Source organism: Hippopotamus amphibius, chromosome 5, assembly GCF_030028045.1.
Source record: "Hippopotamus amphibius kiboko isolate mHipAmp2 chromosome 5, mHipAmp2.hap2, whole genome shotgun sequence".
NCBI classification, from domain to species: domain Eukaryota; kingdom Metazoa; phylum Chordata; class Mammalia; order Artiodactyla; family Hippopotamidae; genus Hippopotamus; species Hippopotamus amphibius.
The window spans coordinates 44,030,867-44,053,875 of record NC_080190.1 but is presented as its reverse complement, the minus strand read 5'-3'; the positions used below and the strand labels follow the sequence as shown (position 1 = coordinate 44,053,875).

The window sequence follows — 23,009 nt, the reverse complement described above, 5'->3', positions numbered from 1 at the left end:
TTCAAATTTCATGTAGTTGTGAGGTTTTTTTTTTTTTTTTTATCCACGTGAACATGTTACGATTCTTAAATAAATTGGAAGGGTTTTGGGTGACCAACATTACAAACCATGTCATTTATTTTCTTTAGAATTTTTGCAACAATATTACCCACACTGTTTATTTTAAATATGAATAGCCAATGAGGCAATGATAAATTCTAGAAAAAAGGAGAAAAATAATCTAGGAAAGAAAGTTCAGAGAAGCACAAAAGTCAGGAGTTTCCTTTTGTTGAAACTTCTGATATATCCTGTCACCACAAACTCCAATTTTAATGTTACCTTAAATCATAAAAAAAAAGAAAACAACCCTCATCTCTATACATAGATATCTTCAAGCCAACTCTTTTTGTGTTATGGTTATCCTGAGAGAAATTCTAAGGGCTCTTAAGTACTCAAGAGCCCTTAAATAATTGTCAGAAAAGGTTTACATTTAACTAAGACATAGCAAGAATACTTTTTGAATTATACTATCAATAGTTGTGCTGTTCTACATTTCACAAGCATCAAAAATCTAGAGAAGGTACATTAGCTATCTTTCATAGCAAGATACTTTACCTAAAAAACATATGATACTACTTCTTTGTTAGCTCTGTCTTTTCTCTTAATGGCTTCAAGTGTGAAAAAAAAAAGTGTGTCAGCTGTAGGGATGAAAAACTTTTTCTTTCTTCCCTTTCTGGTTCTATTGACCTAAAATAAATAGACTGCCAGTTATTTCTCCAGCAAAAATGGGTTTATTTGGGATAAGAAGAGAATTGCAGTTTGGAGTCTACAACCACCGTGAGCCATGTACAAGTCCCCACAAAGCAAGGGAAGGAGAGAGAGGGGGAAAAAAGAAGTTAGTAGAGCTATAGTAAACAAAGAGACCATGGCTTTTCATTGGCTGAGTTGTTGCCAGGATAGAAGAGAGTCATTCTTCTTCCTGTTGAGCTATGCTGTCCTTGAAGGGTGTGAGAGCTCCCCCTTCTGGTCTCCTGACTCTCTAATTGAGGTTTCTTCAATTTTTTTATAGTTCTTTGGCTGGCCTAAAAATTAAATTAACATAACACAGATTAACAAGAGAAAAACAAATTTGATAATGTATGTGCAGGAGTCCCATAAAAAAAATTAGACTGAAAGAAGTGACCAAAGCAGGCTGTCTTTTAGACAATGAAATTACAAATTTGTGATGAATTTGCAAGGCAAAGAGGCTTGGGCTCAGGGTATAAAATTAGTGAGTAAGTAAAGGGGTACTTTTGTTATTGAGTCCAAGCTCACTCTGCTAGCTGCATGACAGGCCAATGAATCAGAGATGAGGTGTTGAGGCAAGGAATACGACTTTATTCAGAAATCCAGCAGACCAAGAAGATGGCAGACTAGTGTCTCCAAAAAAAACATCTTATCGGGGTCTGGATGCCAGTTTCTTTTATAGAATCAGAGAGGGGGAGGCCGTGAGGAAGTAAAGTAAAAGGGACATTAGTCTTGCAAAACATCTCTGGGAATGACCAGCCTTTGTGAGGGGATGTGTTAATTTTCTTCTTTTCTGCAGCCATTCACAGGTGGGCAGGGCAGATTGCCTGCCTGTGAGTCGAACAGAATCACTTTAGTTTAACATTCAGGCAGAAGGGCAGGGTTCCGGTGAGGCAGGCCATCATATATGATTATAATAACAAAAGCAGCAAAAAGCAAAGGTTAAAGTCAAAGAAACAGATTGAACATGGAGTCCGATTTAGCTCTTCACTGTTATACTTTTCACAGTCTCTTGGCCATATGTTCCCTATTTCTGGTGATAATGATGCCTTCTAGCCTTCTGCTACAGGGAGGGTTCTTTTCACATGGAAGATCTGTGTCCTGCTTTCAGGGGGACAAAGGATGGTCAGAATATCTTCCTTGCACTGGCTGTTTCTTAAGAAACTTTAATGCAAAACAATATGCCAATGTGGCATATTTTGGGGTGGCATATTCTGCTCTCCTTTAAAACATTGCAGTTATATAGGTGTGGATATAAAAATTACTTTCTATACTTTCATATTTCAAACTGTATAAACTACTTTTCAGAATAATCCCTATCCTGACCTTTCTTCATGCCTACCTCCTACTGATATGTGAATAAGTGCTAATTTTACAACCATTGTTTTTAGTTCTGCCAGTTTCTTGGGCATATTCTGGAGAGTAGGGCTGACATGGGAGAATAGTAGTAGATGGTTTAAGAACTATTTATAAAATTTTCACTTAATGAAGATATGTAAGCAAAATGATACTATTCTGTTTACTAGTATGCATAAAAATTAAGGAAAATTAGGTAAGCTAAAAAGACACTTTCAAGAAAAAAAAGACAAAAAGAACACACTTCTAAGTGATTTAGACCAAGGCAAACTTGTTGCTGTTATTTTCTTTTTTGAATATAGAAAACTAACAGAATCAATTACTAAGATAAGTTTTAAAATTTCAGTTGGTGATAGTCCATCTTTCATTTGTGAAAGGAAGCAAGACAGACACTTCCAAGGTCTTAGATAACTGAGTTAGGGTCAAAAGACTCAAGGCAACTCTAATTATGTTTCTTTTTTTTTTTTTTTTTTTTCTTTTTCTACTGCAAATACCTGATAAGGTAGTGAAAGAGTATTTAATATATGTATCTATGAGTGAGTCTGGTAGGTACCTCTAGCCATTTTGTTAACTACAAACTACTTAAATACTAAATACATGTGTTAGAAGTCTCTTTATTCAAAGGCCCCTATGACATTGCCTCAAAAATAAATCTGAATATGAGCATTTTTGTCTCATACTCATTTTAAAACCGGGTTTCATATAATTTCACAGTATTTGTTAGAGTCCAAATTTTTCCTGGCCCCACTCCACACAACCACTATTTAACTTAGTACAATTCTAAATATAGAGCAGATACTGAATGAATTAGAAATTAACATTTATCTCTAGTTGGATCAAAGAATAGTGGGCAATTAAACTATTTTACAGCAAGAAAGCCTTTCTATGGAGATGAAGGAATTGAAGTCTTACTCATCATTTGATGATTAGAGGTGTTTTATTGCCTTAACATTTTCATAGTTGAAATAGTTGCAGTTTTATAAAAATGTGCTTTGTAAAAAGAGTGGATTGTGACAATAAGTTAGTTGTCTCTGAGGTATTTGTAAAAGTAACTTTGACATTCTACTAGGGACATATCTCTTTTTTTGAAACAAATAGTTCTTCCTTACAATACATTGATGAAATTTTCTACATATTTAGTAAATAATTAATTTTAAAAAATGAGTGTTTTTGAGGGACTTCCCTCATGGCGCAGTGGTTAAGAATCTGCCTGCCAATGCAGGGGTCATGGGTTTGAGCCCTGGCCTGGGAAGATCCCACATGCCAAGGAGCAACTAAGCCTGTGCACCAAAACTACTGAGCCTGAGCTCTAGAGCCTGCGAGCCACAACTGTTGAGCCTGCGTGCCACAGCTACTGAAGCCTGCGCACCTAGAGCCCATGCTCCACAACAAGAGAAGCGACTGCAGCGAGAAGCCTGTGCACCTCAACAAAGAGTAGCCCCTGCTTGCCGCAACTAGGGAAAAGCCCACGCACAGCAACAAAGACCCAATGTAGCCAATAAATAAATAAATATATAAATAAAATTTTAAAAAATGAGTTTCTTTGATATGTCAGACATCATGCTGTAATATTGTGTTGTGATCATATGAGACCAGAGGACTGGAGGCTTTGAATAAAGATGCTAATATGCAGTGATTCAAGGACAAGGTCAATACCACTTCCTTATGAGGTGTTGACAGAACATTCCAGCTAGGTCAGATCTCACAATCTGATGAATATTCCTTGTGGCTCTCTTGATTCTATGTTGTAGTTATCTGTATGCTTTTAAATTCCTGCACGTTAGTTTTGATACTGGATTATTCTTTGCACCACCTGCAACCCTTGCATAACTACACTCACAATGGTTATGGAAGCTAGTTAAATGGCTTCCTCTAATTAAATGTTTAATGTTACCAAATATATGAATGATATGTAAAATAATAATGCACACTGAGGAAATACAAGTTAAACAGTCAAACTTGATTAACTTTTAAAAGAGAGATATTCTTGCTTGCCAGTTACAGTCACAGTTTCCAGAACTAATGATATCTTATTTTTAAATGTTTAAAATTTTAAAGTATTATCTTATTTTTAAAATGATAGAAAAGAAATGAGAAAGGAAAATAGAAGAGAAAGAAAGATTTGGGGGCATAGTTTTTAATATGTATTGAATTTTCACATAGCTATGAATGAAAATGTAAACAAGGAAATCACATAAAATATTTATAGAAATAATTATGTTTTATTTATACCACTCTCAATTTACAATATTATTTCTTTTATTCAGAAGAGTCATGAGCAGCAGCATTTTAAAGAGCAAAATGTTCCTTTCTTTTTGGTTTTTATCTTAATTGTCAGGGGCTTTGTTTCAGACAATACTTTAGGATCAAATTTAGTTTTGAACTGGAAAAAGAGCATTATGGATTAACAACACCTTCCAGAGGCTCGCAAATTAGGAATGTGCATGAGGCCTATTTTCATCTCTCTCTTTATGTGACAAATTCTGGGGAACCTCCATGTATGCATAAACCATGTTGGTATTTTTTTATACTATATCTCTGCGCCTAGTAGTGAAGGGGAGCAGAATGTGTCATCCCAAAATAAGCCTCTTTAGCATGTTGACAAAAAATTAATCAGTTGATCTAAGAAAGTTATGGAAATTTTTATTTGAGCCAAACTGAGAATTCTAACCTAGCAATAGCCTCTCAGATAGCTTAGAGAACTGTTCTGCCCTTTAGAGGTCAAAGCACACATATAAGTTTTTGAGACAGAGAGCTGTACATTAAATGAAGTATTATAGATAGTTTGCACAATCCAGATATACACATACAAAGAGTAATGGATCATGGGTCATCATGACTTTATACAAGATTAAGAAGGAAGATTCCTCCAAAATATACAAGCAGCTCATGCAGCTTAATACCAAAAAAGCAAATAACCCAATCCACAAATGGGTGGAAGACCAAAATAGACCCTTCTCCAAAGAAGACATACAGATGGCCAACAAACACATGAAAAGATGCTCAACATCACTAATCATTAGAGAAATGCAAGTCAAAGCCACAATGAGATATCACCTCACACCAATCAGAATGGCTATCATCACAAAATCTGGAAACAACAAATGTTGGAGAAGGTGTGGAGAAAAGGGAACTCTCCTGCACTGTTGGTGGGAATGTAAGTTGGTACAGCCACTATGGAAAACAATTTGGAGGTTCCTTAAAAAACTACAAATAGAACTACCATATGATCCAGTCATCCCACTCCTGGGCATATACCCAAAGAAAACCATAATCCCAAAAGAAACATGTACCATAATGTTTATTGCAGCACTCTTTACAATAGCCAGGACATGGAAGCAACCTAAATGCCCATCAACAAATGAATGGATAAAGAAGATGTGGCATATATATACAATGGAATATTACTCAGCTATAAAAAGGGATGAGATGGAGCTATATGTCATGAGGTGGATAGACCTAGAGTCTGTCATACAGAGTGAAGTAAGTCAGAAAGAGAAAGACAAATATTGTATGCTAACTCACATACACGGAATCTAAAAATGGTACTGATGAACTCAGTGACAAGAAAAAGGACACAGGTGCAGAGAATGGACTGGAGAACTCGAGGTTTGGGAGAGGGCGGGGGGTGAAGGGGAAGCTGAGATGAAGCGAGAGAGTAGCACAGACATATATATAGTACCAACTGTAAAATAGATAGCCAGTGGGAAGTTGTTGTATAACAAAGGGAGTTCAACTCGAGAATGGAAGATGCCTTAGAGGACTGGGATGGGGAGGGTGGGGGGGACTCGAGGGAGGGTGGGGGGGGAGTCAAGGGAGGGAGGGAATATGGGGATATGTGTATAAAAACAGATGATTGAACTTGGTGTACCCCCCCCAAAATAATAAATAAATAAATAAAATGCACAAAAAAAAAAAAAAAGAAGGAAGGTTATCTCCTAGGGAGCTGTGACCCTTGATGAAATTAGAAGAGATATTATTTCCTAAGGAGGTCTGGTTAATGCAGATACACAATACACACTAAAGGGGAGGGAATTTTCTCATTTTGCCATAAATTATGAATCTTATTTCAGCAAGCATAAAAATTATTTTATGCGGAGTAATAAAAACAAACAAAAAAATAGCAGACAGAAAAGAAGCTCTAAAAACCAGTAGAAACAATTTACATTTACAAGGGAATCTCCATTTGTAAAGGTGTCTCTCTGTCTGTACCAGGAAGACAAGGATGATTCTAAATCTCTAGAAATTCTTATCAGTGGAGAAGGCTTAGATTTAAATCTGCATAACAAACATACCCTTTGATAATTGTACTTCACCAGAAAACTTGGCTTTCCCCTCCCAACATCTTCTCTTGTCTTTAGCTGAAGATGGTATCCAAGGTGGTGACTTGGGCCAATTTGAGGAGGTACTCAGTTTTCCTTGTTATCTCCTCTGTATTCAGCAAGTATACATGTTATTAAACTTCTGTTTGTTTTACTCCTGTTAATCTGTCTTTTACTACTGAGGGTTTTTTTGTTTTTGTTTTTGTTTTTTTTTTTTTTTTTTTTAAAGTTATTTATTTCAAGGAGTGTTCCCCCGGAGACTTCCTCAGCACTCAGAGTTTTCACCAGGTGCAGAATGTTGTGCACTCCATGTCCTGGCAGCACTGGCAACTGAACAGCACATGAACAAGGTGTCACCTAGAAATAAGAGATGCCTCTAGCTCACCAATTGCCTGAGTCCAAAGCAGATTTAGGGGGTACCATAACTGGCAACCTAGACACCCAAACCGGAGAAAGTTGATGTCATTATTGTTTGAAAAAACTCCCCACCAAATCCACTCCTTACTGTCCTAATATCTCAACAGGTCCAGGAGTAGTGTAAAGCAAGAAAAATGCCCAAAGTGCAAAACTGAATAAGGCACTCACTCTCAGGGTAATGCAGTTGCTGACCATGCACTTGCATGGCCACAAGAATGAGTGTCTCCTTAAAGTTTGCACCTTAGGCATTTCTCTTGCCTCATCCCATTCCTGGCCCTGTATCTCACTCTAAAAAGCAAACTCCATCAGGCCACATCTGGACTGGGAAAACCAGAAGAAAGTCCATTGCCTCATCTGCATCTGGTTGTACAAGCAAAGGAAATTTTACAAAATACTGGGACCACACAAACAAAAATTAAGACAGGGCACATATTTGTAAGGATGCTATTTACCCTCTGCTTAATTTCTTCTCTACTGAGGGGTTTTATCTAAGAACCTCAAAGGATAGAGGAAAATTATTTTTTCCCCTCCACAGTAGGTTATCTTACGTTTTTTTTTCTTTTTTTTTTTCACTTAAAAATTCACATTTTATAGATCAACACTTTGTAAACAGTTTCTTTTCCCAGCATAAGATTAAAGCCTATATTATGTATTTTGGTAAATACACACCCTCTCTTGTGCAATTGTATCCATTTTGTGGAGTGGCAACAATAACTCAAAGAAGCAGAGAATAGTGATAGATCTGTTGCTAACAAACTGAGAAAAAGACTTAGGATAGAAAACATTCTACTTTGTCTATTGCAGTGTCTATTACATCTCAACCTTACATATGAGATGCAAGGTTGGGTGATATGCAAGTGTAGAAATACTGCTTCTGGGATATTACAAACTTGTTTGCCACATCTGTTAGGTAGCTAGTCAATATGAGTGAGTCAAATCTTCTTCTGTGTCTGCAGTTTCTAAAAAATAATCAGCCTAAAATAATCCTATGCCAAAGAGACATATTTGGGGATGGCAAATTCTGCTCCCCTACATAATCATAATTTTAAAATAGTAGCTTTGATGAACCAGTTGTGTTTTCTAAAAAGATGATGTTAAATTAAGTTTTCTATATATATACAATTCATACATTTAAAGTGTAATTTAAAAAATTTATGTGTGGACCACCAAAATTATCTCATATGTCATTTGCTACTGCTACTATACTTTCACCTGTACTGGGTATAATAAACAGACGTGGAAAATTTAGGACAATTAAAAAAGGACTTTAAAAAAAAAATCTCTATATCCTATAAGTTTAACCAATCAGGGGAATTCCCTGGCAGTCCAGTGGTTAGGACTCCGTGCTCTCACTGCCAAGGGCCCAGGATCAATCCCTGGTTGGGGAACTAAGATCCCACAAGCCATGCAGTAAGGCCAAAAATAAATAAATAAAAAATAAAATAAAATAAAAATTTAACCAATCATAAGTATCAGTATAATCTTAATTATGTTTATTCTCTTCTTGAGAAGGAAAAAAGTTTTTCTCTGCCCTCTTAGATTTACTAATTGGGGACTTTCAAATTAAACTGACCAAAAACAGAACAAAACAAAACAAAGAAAAAAAATACCCAAAAAACAGATTAACAGGAGAAAAGAATAAAGTATTTTCATATGTGTATGAGAGCAAACAAAAGAGGTTGCTCCCTAAGCAGCTAAAGATGAGGGTTTATATACCTTACTTAATGAGGGAGGAGGAAGAAACTACTTCTCTGGGAATAATGAGTGGGTTTCTAGGGAGAATAAACAGGAGATAAAGTTTGTGATAATGCGTTTATGTAGGTGCTAGTGTTTTTCATTTTTTTTTCTTTCTTTTCTTTTCTTTTTTTTTTTTTTCTTCCTTTTCTCATAGCTATAAAACTCTCCCAGAGAAGAGATTCATGGCAACTTCACTTGTAAAAGTTTCTGCTTTTAATAAGATACGGGAAACTCTGACAAGGCTTCTTTCTGTATATGTTCAATCTCTAATATCTTTAATTTAATTTGAAAAAAAATTATATATGAACTGTGAGGGTCTAATGAATCCCCACACTTTGGAACTTTACACTTTTCTCCCATGTTTTGACCATAGTCTGTCTTATAATGGATCTAAACATCAAAGAATACTAGAGTTGTTACCAAACTCATGTTCCGCTGCTCACCACTTGAAAGCTAATACTCAGGAGACAATTGTTGATTGAAAAGGAAAGGTTGGGACTTCCTAGGTGGTGCCAGTGGTTAGGAATCTGCCTGCCAATGCAGGGGACATGGGTTTGATCCCTGCCCCAGGAAGATCCCACATGCTACAGAACAACTAAGCCCATGTGCCATAACTATTGAGCCTGCTCTCTAGAGCCCAAGAGCCACAACTATTGAGCCCGTGTGCCACAACTACTGAAGCCCATGTGGCCAGAGCCCGTGCTCCACAGCAAGAGAAGCCACCACAATGAGGATCCCATGCACCACAATGAAGAGCAGCCCTCTACTCACTGCAGCTAGAGAAAGCCCCTGTGCAGCAATGAAGACTGAACGCAGCCAATAAATTAATTAATTAATTTTTAAAAAAAAGGAAAGGAAAGGTTGCTTTATTCAGGAGGCTGGCAACCTTGGAGAAGGTGGACTTGCACCAAAGAACCAATTCTAAAGATTCTGCTTGACCAGGAAAGTTTTAAATGGGAGAAAGGGGAAGTTAATCACAGTTAATCATTTGGGGAGGGGGTCAGAGTCTTTATCTTCCACTGTGTGCAGACTTCCTTCTGATTGACTGGTGGTGAGTTAACAGGGTAGTGTGTCAGCAGTCTTGTGCTCAGCCTGAAGTTATTGTCCTCTACTTGGGTGGGGGCCTTAGTTCCTGCAGAAGAACTCAAAGATATGGTTACATATATTCCTTGAGGAGGAACCAGGGTTCTACTTCATCCTGCACTATTGTTTCTTGAGTGCTCCTCCTTTGTTTCTGCATTCCCTCACTTTTCTGATTAGCAACTGTTTGAATCTGCCCTTTGGAACTCAGGGAAGGTCAAGGAGGCTGAATGAAACCTATCTCCTACAAACAAGAAATGAGGAACAGGGAAAGGATTTGTACCTGGAAGTGCCCCACCAGGTCCTGCTTGGTTTCAGAGTCACAAAGTTATTGCATTCCAGAAAGGTTGCACTTGCAAAATTCAATCTCTACGATTTCTGCTTTCTGAGATCTTGCCTTAGAACACTTCTTTACAATCAGTAAAAATGGAAAAACAAAACAAAACAAAACAGAAAAGCAGGAAAAAAAAAAAAAAGCAGTGTTCTCTTGGAAATATTGTGGATTGTGGCTAGTGAAAAAGAGAAAAAGTGGAAACATAATTCCCATTACTGCTACAAGGACATTTCTCTCAGAAAGTGTAGTTTTTTTAGAGTTCCAAAGATTGAAGAAATAAAACAATTCTCATTTAGAAACTTGGAAACAAGTTATTTTAGTGATGCCAGCAGGTTACATGGAGATAAGGAAGGCTCTCAAAATACTTTGTAATAGGAGATCTTATGTGAGACATACAAAAACATTTCTCCGATAAGGGTATAGCAGATCTGGTGGGTTTTCTTTCTTTTTTTCAACACTTCATTTTTTCTTTTTATGTTTTTTTGTTTTTGTTTTTTATTTTTCAAATGACCAATATTTATCTCATAAACTTAAATTGCTTGAAGCATCATCAAAAACAAAAACAAAAACAAAAAACAAAACTGAAGTAGGAGAAGGAGTGAAGGAATCAAGAGTCATCTGTGTTTGTTAACTGGCCTTCTCAAAGAAAGGTGAACATTCCTGCATCTTGATGATGGGAGATAGTTTCACAACTTGTAGAAAGCCTTCTATGGAAGGCTCCTATCCTCCCACAGGGACTGGGAGATAGAAGCTCTATCTTCCTTGATTATTACATTTCAATGGCATGATTCCTAGGTCCGGGAGAAAGAGTCCTGGGTTATAAAACTGGCAAAAGTTTGAGCTGTGAGAAGATTGACATCTCAAAGGGGCAGAGAAAGTATTTACAATTTCAAGTTATCTAAGGTAAATGCTCTAAGAAAAGGGAGGTCAGATGCCTAGAGTCAGGAAGAAAGTTTAGTCAGCTGGAGGGAATATTGAGTCCATCTTGTGTTCTTTTTCTTTTTCTCTCTCTCACAGGACCGTGCACAAAACCTGAATGAACGTCGAACCACCACCACCACCCTCACGGTGGATGTTCTGGATGGCGATGACTTGGGTCCAATGTTTCTTCCTTGTGTCCTGGTGCCAAACACTCGTGATTGTCGCCCACTCACCTATCAAGCTGCCATACCTGAGTTGAGAACTCCGGTAAGCATACTCTCATCTTTTCTTCTTCACTTCCACCTCTCTGACCCCAGTGAGATCCTGTCCAAGTATTTTGAATACATATTCGGTGAAAATAGCAAACTTCACTGGATGGGTATTGAAAAATATGTCCAAAACAATTTTGAGACAGTATGGGTAAATTTTTGGTCATAATGCATAATTATATCATTTACAAAATTGAAATGTCATGAAGCAACAGCCCATTTGAATTTATTTTATTTTTTTTCCACATATAAAGCATAACAAAGTTCACTTGCCAATATATACTGGGAAACCCCAAGAAATAACTCCAGCATATCCTTAAATTCACATGTAAACATGCAGCCCTAAGTCAGATAGGATACTCTCTTGTCTCTTAAAGTCCTGACATATTATCGGAGGTTATGCTTGGCTTTTTGGAGGTGAGAGGTTATGAATCCTGAATGCAAATACTTATGCCTTAAAGATGTATTTTAAAAAAACAAAAGTTAAGGCATGAGTACATATTTTCTACACTCAGTTCTGCATTTGTTTTTTAAATTCTAGAAAATCTATAATTTGCTGTCAGCCTGGAATTCACACCTTAGACCTACTTGTATGATAAATATATACACCTAAGAATAAAAGCTATAAGGCTAATAGATATCTTGCTTAGGGTAAAATATCAATTTCCCCATTAAAAGTAAAAAAAAAAAAAAAAAGGATTCTCTTTTAGAGCAGTCAAATTCCTAAGAGTCAACTATTTGGTTAATGTCTTTGCTGTTCCTCTGGAAAGCATTTGACTTTCTGGGTTAGTAACATGACTCATGATGTCAGAATTTGTTGCAAGGTACTTGAATTTTTTTCTCAGACATTTGAAAACTGTGGTTTGGGGGATCCTCTGTGTATATGAAACATTTTTTAAAAAAATAGAACACAAATTCCTTCTCCTAAGTGTAAATTACGTTGCATTCCAGTCACTTCAAAGAGTTTTTATCCAATATTTCACCAATTATTTTATGCAATATTTTACCTGCTACATTTACTGGCAATAGTTCTTAAATGGTTGAAAATCACTTTTACGTCTGCTGGCATAAATGATTACTGGTCTAATTGGCTTGCATGAAAAAAAAATAAGCTGAAAAAAAGAATAAATGTTATGATGTGCATTGAGTGAAGAAAATAATATAAACTTTCAGCTAAATGGGGTATTTTTGCAGACCAAAAGCCTAATGTAGAGATTGTCTAGACAAATATTAATTGGTTACCTAAAATTATGTGTCATGATATCATTTTGTTGAATATCAGTGAGAAGACTTAATGATGTGAACATTGAACTTTTCTTTGAAAAGACAATTGAAGTCATGACAAAAATTTTTTTAGTATTAATTTGTTTTTCTGAGTTAATTTATGTAGCTGGTGTACCAGTGAGATCCCAAGAGAAGGGGAATACTAAGATTGAAATCAATGAACCAGTATGAGGAATGTTTAACAGTACTTGATGTACTGAGAGAAATAAATAAAGACAGAGGTTACTGCTTGAGAAGCAAAGTATATTGACTTTATAAAGGATCTCTGAGCATCCCTTCCTCTCTGCTCCAGTTTACAGATAAGCATCTCTCTCCTTCCTATGCAGTTTCATGCTAGAGAAAAGTCATGCTCCAGATTTGGGGTAAATAACAGCAATGACTAATGATTTTATAGATTGTTCAGTTTGTCAGGAATTCTACAAAAATATTAACTTAAATCCTTTTGGATAGCTACCACTATTATGGTCATTTTATAGATGAGATCTCTGGGGTACAGAGTTTAAGTAACTCAGCCTTATAGCTAATAAATAAAAAGTGTTTTCTTTTAAAATCATGTATCTTGAATTAAATGGTATGCTATAAATTCCAGAATAATCATACTGGAATGCTTCATCATCGTTTTTAACAGATCAGCTCATTCTTTAACATTCTGTGAAACAAAGCGAATTTTAGTTTTATAGATTTAAATACTTACAGCAAATATCTATTCGTTAAGCATTACATTTTTATTGCCATGTAGGAAAAAAATATAAATGTTTACTTGCAAAATTAGGCCCCTGTTCTGATTGCTAATCACTGCATGACAAACCACCAAAACTTAGTGGCTTCAAATTACAATCCTTAAATTTGTTCATAAAACTGCAAATTCTGGCAGACTTGAGGAAATACCTCATCCCTGCTGTACACAACATCAGCTAGGGCACTTTTACTGAGGGCTGGGTACCACTTTCCAAATGGTAAACTTAGCAAGTTGATTCTGACTGTTGGCTCCAGCTCAGCAAGGGCTGTGAACTGGAAACTTCATTTCTACTCCATGTAGGTTTTTCCTGGGCTATTTGGGCTTCCTCACATCAAGGCATCAGGTTCTAAGAACAAGCTTCCTGGAATATTTAGACAGAACGTTTATGAGCTAGCCTTATAATCTGCAATGTCACTTCTGCTATCATCAAACCTCTGCCAGATTCAAGGAGTAGAAGTATATAGCATCCCCTGATAGGAGGAATGTAGAAGTCACATTGTACGAAGAGGAAATTTTATTGCAGCCATCATGGGAAAGTGAAATCAGCTGTAGTAGTGGCATCAGATTTCTATTGTGCTCTTTTATATGCCATTTTCGATCCCCTCTGGATCTGAGTTAAGAAGTATAGCTAGTTTTTAAGTTTCACATTGAAATTGCTGTGTTTATGTCTCTTTATTTTTTAATTTTCTTTTCCTTTTTTTATATTTTCCTTCGCTATTTCCATACTTAGCTAAAATTTCTGGAAATTTCAATAAGTAAGATCGTGTATTCAAAGCAAGAGACCTAACCATTCATGTCAGCTAAACAGGACATGATGACTGTAATTACATGGTTGCTGATCCTTTCCTGAAGTAATTCTTCAAATTTTGAAAGCTTTGACACCTGCTCACCTTCTGGGTTGATGTGAAATTTTCCACCAATTACCTCAGTGGTACTCTTTACTTGAGAAGCCATCCTTAGTTCTACCACAACGCACACAGAATTTATCAGCTCAGAAAATCTTTAAAAGGTAGTCTAGTACAGTGTTTAACCCATGAACCAAGATATAATAAAAATAATATAATATAAATCTGATATAAATCTGGTGTCTCGGGGCACTAAAGCAATTTGTAACCCTGTGCTAATTATTGTGTATTTGTTAATTTGGTAAATAGCCACTGAACCTAGTATATGCTGAACTCTGTTAATAGAGGAGACTTCTCAACTTGGATGAGATAAAATTCTTTTGATGTATTGTGTAAATTTATTCTCACTTTCTGACTCAAAGTTGTTATGCCTATCTAGTTGAAGATTTCTAGTATTATGGAAAACTTCTGTACAGTTTGGAGAGTGTAGGATCTATGGTTCCATTTTCTCAATTTTCTATTAAGGACAAAGACAGTAAATCCTTACATATTTTTTTCAATGTCAGGCAGTTGCATACTGTTTGGCTACTTGGACTTATTGCTGAGTAAATTGTCCTTGGTTAGAAACACCAAAGTATTAATATGATAATATTGACATATTAGCTATGTGTTTTACTATATATATTTTCCTTTATTGTGCCATGCAGTTTTCAATATTTTGGCATGAGTTGCTTACCAGACATGGTCATCTAATAGCTAGAATCCATGCTCTAATGAATTCTCCCCCATCCCTGTTTAAAGCCTTGGGTTAGGTCCCAAGACTATATTGCCACAAATGCCTCCACTATAATCTTTGTCAAAAAAGAACTCTAGTTTTCATGTAACTGTCAAAGAGAGCTCTTCTGCTTTATTTATGCTGCTCTCTCCTTCCAGGGAAGCTTTCTCAATTATTACAAGAGTGGTGATGTTTTCCAATGATGTATGACATTTATAATTTCCTCTTGGCTCGTATTTTTTAAATGTGTTACAATCTGGGAACTGTCTCCTCTTTTGTCTTTTATGAAACTGCTGGTTCTTCTCCCCTTGATGGCACCAGGTTTCTCCTCTTAAATCTTTGATGGCTTTTTTTTTTTTTTTTTTTTTTTTTTTGGTAAAGGATATCTCTGAGCTTGGATTGATTGATTGATTGATTCTTATTCTTATTCTTAAATCTTAGGGATTTTCCAGACTTCTATCTTTTGAAGCTTTTTTTTTCCCTTTTCACTATAGTTTTCACCAAGATTCATCAAACCTACATCAATGAATGTAGGTTTTTTTTCCTCCAAATAAGGATGATCTGTATGTTGTAGAAGTTTCTTCTGACCTGAAATCTCTCCTGACGTCCAAGCTTCAGTTTTTCTAGTTTTCCTGTACTGCCCACAGACACCTCATTATCCTTTCTAATACATTATGATGCATCCATGCCTACTCTTATGTTACCTTTGTTACCTTTGGGGTCTTGGTTGATTTGGACCTAGACGTCAATGACCCCACCCCCATCTCAAATTCAATCAACCTCAAAGACATTCTCTGCATTAGCTGTGAAGTGTTACTCAGATATGTTTGATGCCTATTTTACTGTGAAAATACCCGCTTAGAGACATACCCTCAATTCTGGACCTCCAAAATTTGAATACAATTCTAATCTGATCTTTCACTGTTTAATTAAATTTTCAGTGTTTCCCATCATATACCAAATAAGTTTCAAAGTTTTGAGCATATCATTTAAAGTAATTTTATATCAGGCCATTTTTTCAGTCTCATCTCTTCTAACTTGCATAAGGCAACTTTTCTAGAAACAGAGCTTTGCATATGTACCTGGACCTCTCTGAGAGGTCCCTCCCTTTTCTCTACTTTATTTCATGTATTAAGCTTATAGTTTTTATTCGTTTCATCTTGGTAATATGAAATGATAAGCCCTTAAAATTAAGTTTTTCTCTGTTATCTGCATGTATTTCTACTATAAGCACTGATCTCCCTGTTGTGTTGCAGTCATTTACCCATTTCTCTTTCACTAGACTATTAGTTCTTTAATTTCTTGTTTGTCATTATATCCTAGTATATAACCCAATCACTTCGTGTGGTAAATATTCAAAAATTATTGAGTTGAATTGAATTGAATTAAAATGTCAAGAAATACATATTGTACACTGGAATACTAGATATAAATATGAATAAGCATGGCTCCTGCCATCTCACTCACAATGAGAGTTTATCATAAACATACATATGTAAAGAACATATATCTATAATTATGTATTATAAGTACGCAATATCCAAATTAGCCATGAGATATATATATGTATATATGTATATATATATATAAACATTATAATACACTTTTAGTATTTTCCATTTAGAATTGCAAGCACTACCATACTTGGCATCTAGTCAAGAATAACCTTCAAATAGGAGTCTAAAAGATAGTCTGAATAAATTGAGCATATTTCCCAATTACTAGAGAGTCCCAGTTTATAATTGTTGTCCCAGCACATTGCTTGCAATGTCTCCTTCTCCTTTCAATAGTGTTTCAAATATTAAATTATATCCTTCTTCAGTTGTTAAGCCAACCTTTTCAAAATGCATCCTGCGGAGCTCTTTTTGGGCCAGCAAAGTGATGAATAAAGAAGGAAACAACTGGCAGGTCACAAACTGCCTATAACCTTTTAATGAGAAGACTGTCAAAGTAGGTTGAAGGGGAAAATGATAAATAATATATCTAGAGTGAATATATTCATTTTCTGCCAATTTTTTTCCTCCCACCAACAGTCGCACGTACAGGCCACCAGCAGCAAATGATCACAGAAACTTCAGAATTAAGTTGGGGAAACAATAGCTAAACAAACAAACAAAAACTGAAATTCCACAAATGTCTGAAGTGTGAAATTGTGTTATGTTAATTCTGAAAAGGGTATGTGAAATTATAAGAGAGAAAAGGAATCATTAATTTTTTTTCCTCCTTGGTCAAACATTATGTTAGACTCCACTATATTATATCTCCGTTTATAGACAATGTGAAGATAGTTTTAATTGTGGAACAATTAAAGGATAATAAATAATCGGAGGAATGAGTTCATTAAAATTAAAATGACAAAGTTACGATTCCTCTCAGTAATGACAGAAGTCTAACTTATCTTGTTGAAGAGTTTATTTAAAATATTATTTTAAATTAGCATCAGAGATATGTTTTCCTATGAAACACAGATAAAGAGAAAAGACACAAGGTCATTTGTACTTGGACTTGATGTTGATAACATCGTAAACATTTATTCTTGAACTCTCTGATGGCTTACTAAATTATGTAGGAACATTTTGCAAAGGTGTTTCTTATCACAATATAAGGGAGTTTGTAAGAACTCAGAGTCCAGGTTGAAGCCTGTGTGATGTTGGGAATGTTGCTTTATGTCTCTAAACTTCAGTTTAGGTTTGTCATCTATAAAATGGGGACAATACCATCTAATATATGTGATTTTTGTAAGTACTACAAAAGAAGATTCGTGAAGCACACTTAACTTGTTCCTAGCAAATACTAAGGATTTAATAATATTAGCTATTGCTATTATTATTATCATTTCCTTTGGAATTTCTTCATCTGGCTGGATATTTACTCAGTGACTCATGGGAGGAAGTAGCTAATTCAAATTGATTGTTAAATATCTAGTTATTTTTTTAAGCTCTTTATTGGAATATATTTGCTTTACACTATTGTGCCAGGATTTCTGTACAACAAAGTGAATCAGCTGTATTTATACATATATCTCCATATCTCCTCCCTCCCACGACTCCTTCCCAACCTCCCTATCTCAGCCTTCTAAGTCATCACCCATCATTGAGTTGATCTCCCTGTGTTATGCAGCAGCTGCCCACTAGCTATCTATTTTACATTTGGTAGTGTATATATATCAATGCTACTCTCTCACTTCATCCCAGCTTCCCCTTCTCCCCTCCACCCCTGCCCATGTCCTCAAGTCTGTTCTCTACATCTGCATCTTTATTCTTGCCCTGTCACTGGGTTCATCAGTACCATTTTCTTAGATTCCATATATATGAGTTAGCATACGGTATTTGTTTTCCTCTCTCTGGCTTTCTTTGCTCTGTATGACAGACTCTAGGCCCATCCACCTCACTACAAATAACTCAATTTCCTTCCTTTTTATGGCTGAGTAATATTCCATTGTATATATGTGCCACATCTTCTTTATCCATTCATCTGTTGATGAGCATTTAGGTTGCTTCTGTGTCTTGGCTATTGTAAATAGTGCTGCAATGAACATTATGGTACATGTTTCTTTTTGGATTATGGTTTTCTCTGGATATATGCCCAGTAGTGGGATTACTGGATCATATGGTAGTTCTATTTTTAGCTTTTTGAGGAACCTCCATAGTTTTCCACAGTGGCTGTACCAATTTACATTCCCAACAACAGTGCAGGAGAGCTCCCTTTTCTCCATGCCCTCTCCAGCATTTATTGTTTCTAGATTTTTGGATGATGGCCTTTCTGACCAATGTGAGGTGATACCTAATTGTGGCTTTGACATGCATTTCTCTAATGATTAGTGATGTTGAGCATCTTTTTCATGTGTTTATTGGCCAATCTGCATGTCTTCTTTGGAGAAATGTATATTTAGGTCTTCCGCCCATTTGTGGATTGGATTATTTGCTTTTTTGGTAGTAAGTTGTATGAGCTGCTTGTATATTTTGGAGATTAATCCTTTGTCCGTTGCTTCATTGGCAAATATTTTCTCCCATTCTGAGGGTTGTCTTCTTGTCCTGTTTATGGTTTCTTTTGCTGTGCAAAAGCTTTTAAGTTTCATTAGGTCCCATTTGTTTCTTTTTGACTTTATTTCCATCATTCTAGGAGGTGGGTCCAAAAGGATCTTGCTTTCATTTATATCATAGCGTGTTCTGCCTATGTTTTCCTCTAAGACTTTTATAGTGTCTGGTCTTACACTTAGCTCTTTAATACATTCTGAGTTTATTTTTGTGTATGGTGTTAGGAAGTGTTCTACTTTCATTCTTTTACATGTAGCTGTCCAATTTTCCCAGCACCACTGATTGAAGAGGCTGTCTTTTTTCCATTGTATATTTTTCTTGCCTCCTTTGTCAAAGATAAGGTGCCCATATGTGGGTGGATTTATCTCTGGGTTCTCTATTATGTTCCATTGATCTATATTTCTCTTTTTGTGCCAGTACCATACTGTCTAGATCACTATAGCCTTGTAGTATAGTTTGAAGTCAGGGAGCCTGATTCCACCAACTCCATCTTTCCTTCTCAAGATTGCTTTGGCTATTCGGGGCCTTTTGCGTTTCCATACAAATTGTAAAATTTCTTGTTCTACTTCTGTGAAAAATGCCATTGGTAATTTGATCGGGATTGCATTGAATCTGTAAACTGCTTTGGGTAGGATAGTCATTTTCACAATGTTGAATCACAATCCAAGAACATGGTATGTCCCTCCATCTGTTTGTATCATCTTTGATTTCTTTCATCAGTGTCTTATAGTTTTCTATGTACAGCTCTTTTGCCTCTTTAGGCAGGTTTATTCCTAGGTATTTTATTCTTTTTGTTGCAATGGTAAATGAGTATGTTTCCTCAATTGCTCTTTCTGCTCTCCCGTTGTTAGTGTATAGGAATGCAAGAGATTTCTGTGCAGTAATTTTGTATCCTGCTACTTTACTAACTTTATCGACTAGTGCTAGCAGTTTTCTGATAGCATCTTTAGGGTTTACTGTGTATAATATCATGTCATCTGCAAAGAATGACAATTTTACTTCTTTTCCAATTTGGATTCCTTTTATTTCATTTTCTTCTCTGATTGCTGTGGCTAAAACTTCCAAAACTATGTTGAATAATAATGGTGAGAGTGGGCACCCTTGTCTTCTTCCTGTTCTTAGAGGGAATTCTTTCAGTTTTTCACAATTTAGAATGATGTTGGCTGTTGGTATGTCATATATGGCTTTTATTGTGTTGAATTAATTTCCTTCTGTGCCCACTTTTTGGAGAGTTTTTATCATAAATTGATGTTGAATTTTGTCAATAGCTTTTTCTGCATCTATTGAGATGATCATATGGTTTTTATCCTTCAGTTTGTTGATATGATGTATCACATTGATTGATTTACGTATATTGAAGATTCCTTGCACTCTGGGGGTACACCCCACTTGATCATGGTTTACGATCTTTTTAATGTGCTGTTAGATTCTGTTATCCAGTATTTTGTTGAGGATTTTGCATCTATATTCATCAGTGATATTGGCCTGTAATTTTCTTTGTTTGTGATATCTTTGCCTGGTTTTGGTATCAGGGTGATGGTGGCCTTGTAGAATGAGTATGGAAGTGTTCCTCCTTCTACTATATTTTGGAAGAGTTTGACAAGCATAGGTGTTACCTCTTCTCTAAATGTTTGATAGAATTCGCCTGTGAATCCATCTGGCCCTGGGCTTTTGTTTGTTGGGATATTTTTAATTACAGTCTCAATTTCATTACTTGTGATTGATCTGTTCTTATTTTCTATTTCTTCCTGGTTCAGTCTTGGAAGGGTGTACTTTTCTAAGAATTTATTCATTTCTTCCATGTTATCCACTATATTGGCATATAGTTTCTTGTAGTAGTCTCTCATGATCTTTTGTATTTCTGTGGTGTCAGCTGTTACTTCTTTTTCATTTCTACTTCTGTTGATGTGCGTCTTCTTCCTTTTTTTCCTGATGAGTCTGGCTAATGGTTTATCAATTTTGTTTATCTTCTCAAAGAACAGCTTTTTTTTTTATCAATCTTGACTATTGTTTCCTTCATTTTTTTCATTAATTTCTGATCTGATCTTTATGATTTCTTTCCTTCTTCTCACTTTGGGGTTTTTTTGTTCTTCTTTCTCTAATTGTTTTAGGTGTAAGCTTAGGTTGTTTATTCGTGTTTTTCTTGTTACTTGAGGTAGGACTGTATTGCTATAATCTTCCCTCTTAGAACTGCTTTTGCTGCATCCCATAGGTTTTGGGTCATTGTGTTTTCATTGTCATTTGTTTCTAGGTATTTTTTGATTTACTCTTTGATTTCTTCAATGATTTCTTCATTGTTTAATAACGTATTGTTTAGCCCCCATGTGTTTGTATTTTTTAGTTTTTTCCTTGTAATTGATATTTAGTCTCATGGCATTATAGTCAAAGAAGATGCTTGATACAATTTCAATTTTCTTGAATTTACTGAGGCTTGATTTGTGACCCAAGATGTGATCTATCCTAGAGAATGTTCCATGTGCACCTGAGAAGAAAGTGTATTCTGTAGTTTTTGGATGGAATATCCTATAAATATCAATTAAGTCGAGATGGTCTTATGTGTCATTTAAAGCTTGTGTTTCCTTATTTATTTTCTGTTTGGATGATCAGTCCATTGGTGTAAGTGAAGTGTTAAAGTCTCCTACTATTATGGTGTTATTGTCCATTTCCCCTTTTATGGCTGCTAGCATTTACCTCATGTATTGAGGTGCTTCTATGTTGCCTACATAGATGTTTACAATTGTTTTGTGTTCTTCTTGGATGGATCCTTTGATCATTATGTAGTGTCCTTCCTTGTCTCCTATAATGGTCTTTGCTTTAAAGTCGAATTTGTCTGATATGAGTATTGCTACTCCAGCTTTCTTTTGACTTCCATTTGCATGGAATATCTTTTTCCATTCATCCCCTTACTTTCAGCCTGAAGTAGGTTTCTTGTAGACAGCATATATAAAAGTCTTATTTTTGTATCCATTCAGCCAGTCTGTGTCTTTTGGTTGAAGCATTTAATCCATTTACATTTAAGGTAATTATTGACATGTGTGTTCCTATTACCATTTTCTTGTTTGTTTTTGTAGGTCTTTTCCTTCTCTTGTGTTTCCTGCCTAGAGCAGTTCCTTTAGCAATTGTTGTAAGGCTGGTTTGGTGGTGCTGAATTCTTTTAATTTCTGCTTGTCTATAAAGCTTTTAATTTCTTTGTTGAATCTGAATGAGATTTTTGCTGGGATGAGTATTCTTGGCTGTAGGTTTTTCTCTCTCAAGACTTTAAGTATACCCTGCCACTCCTTCTGGCCTGCAGAGTTTCTGTAGAAAGATCAGCTGTTATCCTTATGGGTTTTCCCTTATATGTTATTCATTGCTTTTCTCTTGCTGCTTGTAATATTTTTTCTTTGTGTTTTAATTTTCATTAGTTTGATTAATATGCATCTCTGTGTGTTTCTCCTTGGGTTTATTCTGTATTGGACTCTCTGAACTTCTTGGACTTGATTAACTATTTCTTTTCCCATGTTGAAGTTTTCCACTATAACCTCTTCCAATATTTTCTCAGACCCTTTCTTTTTTTCTTCTTCTTCTGGAACACCTATGATTTGTATTTTGGTGCACTTAATGTTGTCACTGAGGTCTCTGAGACTGTCTTCCATTCTTTTTTTTCTTTTTTTCTTTTTCCTGCTCTGTGGCAGTTATTTCCCCCATTCTATCTTCCAACTCACTTACTTGTTCTTCTGCCTCAGATATTCTGCTCTTTATACCATCTAGAGTATTTTTAATTTCAGTTATTTTGTTGCCCATTACTGTTTGTTTGTTCTTTAGTTCTTCTAGGTCCTTATTAAATGTTTCTTGTATTTTGTCTCTTTTGTTTTTGAGATTTTGGATCATCTTTACTGTCATTACTCTGAATTCTTTTTCAGGCAATTTTCCTATTTCCTCTTCATTTATTTGTACTTGTGGGTTTTTATCTTGCTCCTTTGCCTGCATGGTGTTTCTTTGTTTTCTCATTTTGTCTAATTTATAGGATTTGCTGTCTCGTTTCCCTATGCTGCCTAGTAGTAATTCCTCTTGTTTCTGTTCTCTGTCCCCTGTGGTGGGGTTGGTCCAGTGTCTTGAGTAGGCTTCCTGGTGGGAGGGTCCAGTGCC

At 35.8% G+C, this 23,009-nt stretch overlaps 1 protein-coding gene across 17 annotated transcripts in view; it reads left to right on the top strand.

Moving 5' to 3' along the window:
• Window positions 1-23,009, top strand: part of PCDH15 (protocadherin related 15) — a 764,244-nt gene that overhangs the window by 339,353 nt on the left and 401,882 nt on the right. For all 17 annotated transcript variants that reach the window (XM_057735541.1, XM_057735540.1, XM_057735538.1 and 14 more), the window contains one exon: window positions 11,029-11,199. In XM_057735541.1, coding sequence (XP_057591524.1) covers window positions 11,029-11,199 — 171 coding nt within the window. The remainder of the gene's footprint in view (window positions 1-11,028; window positions 11,200-23,009) is intronic.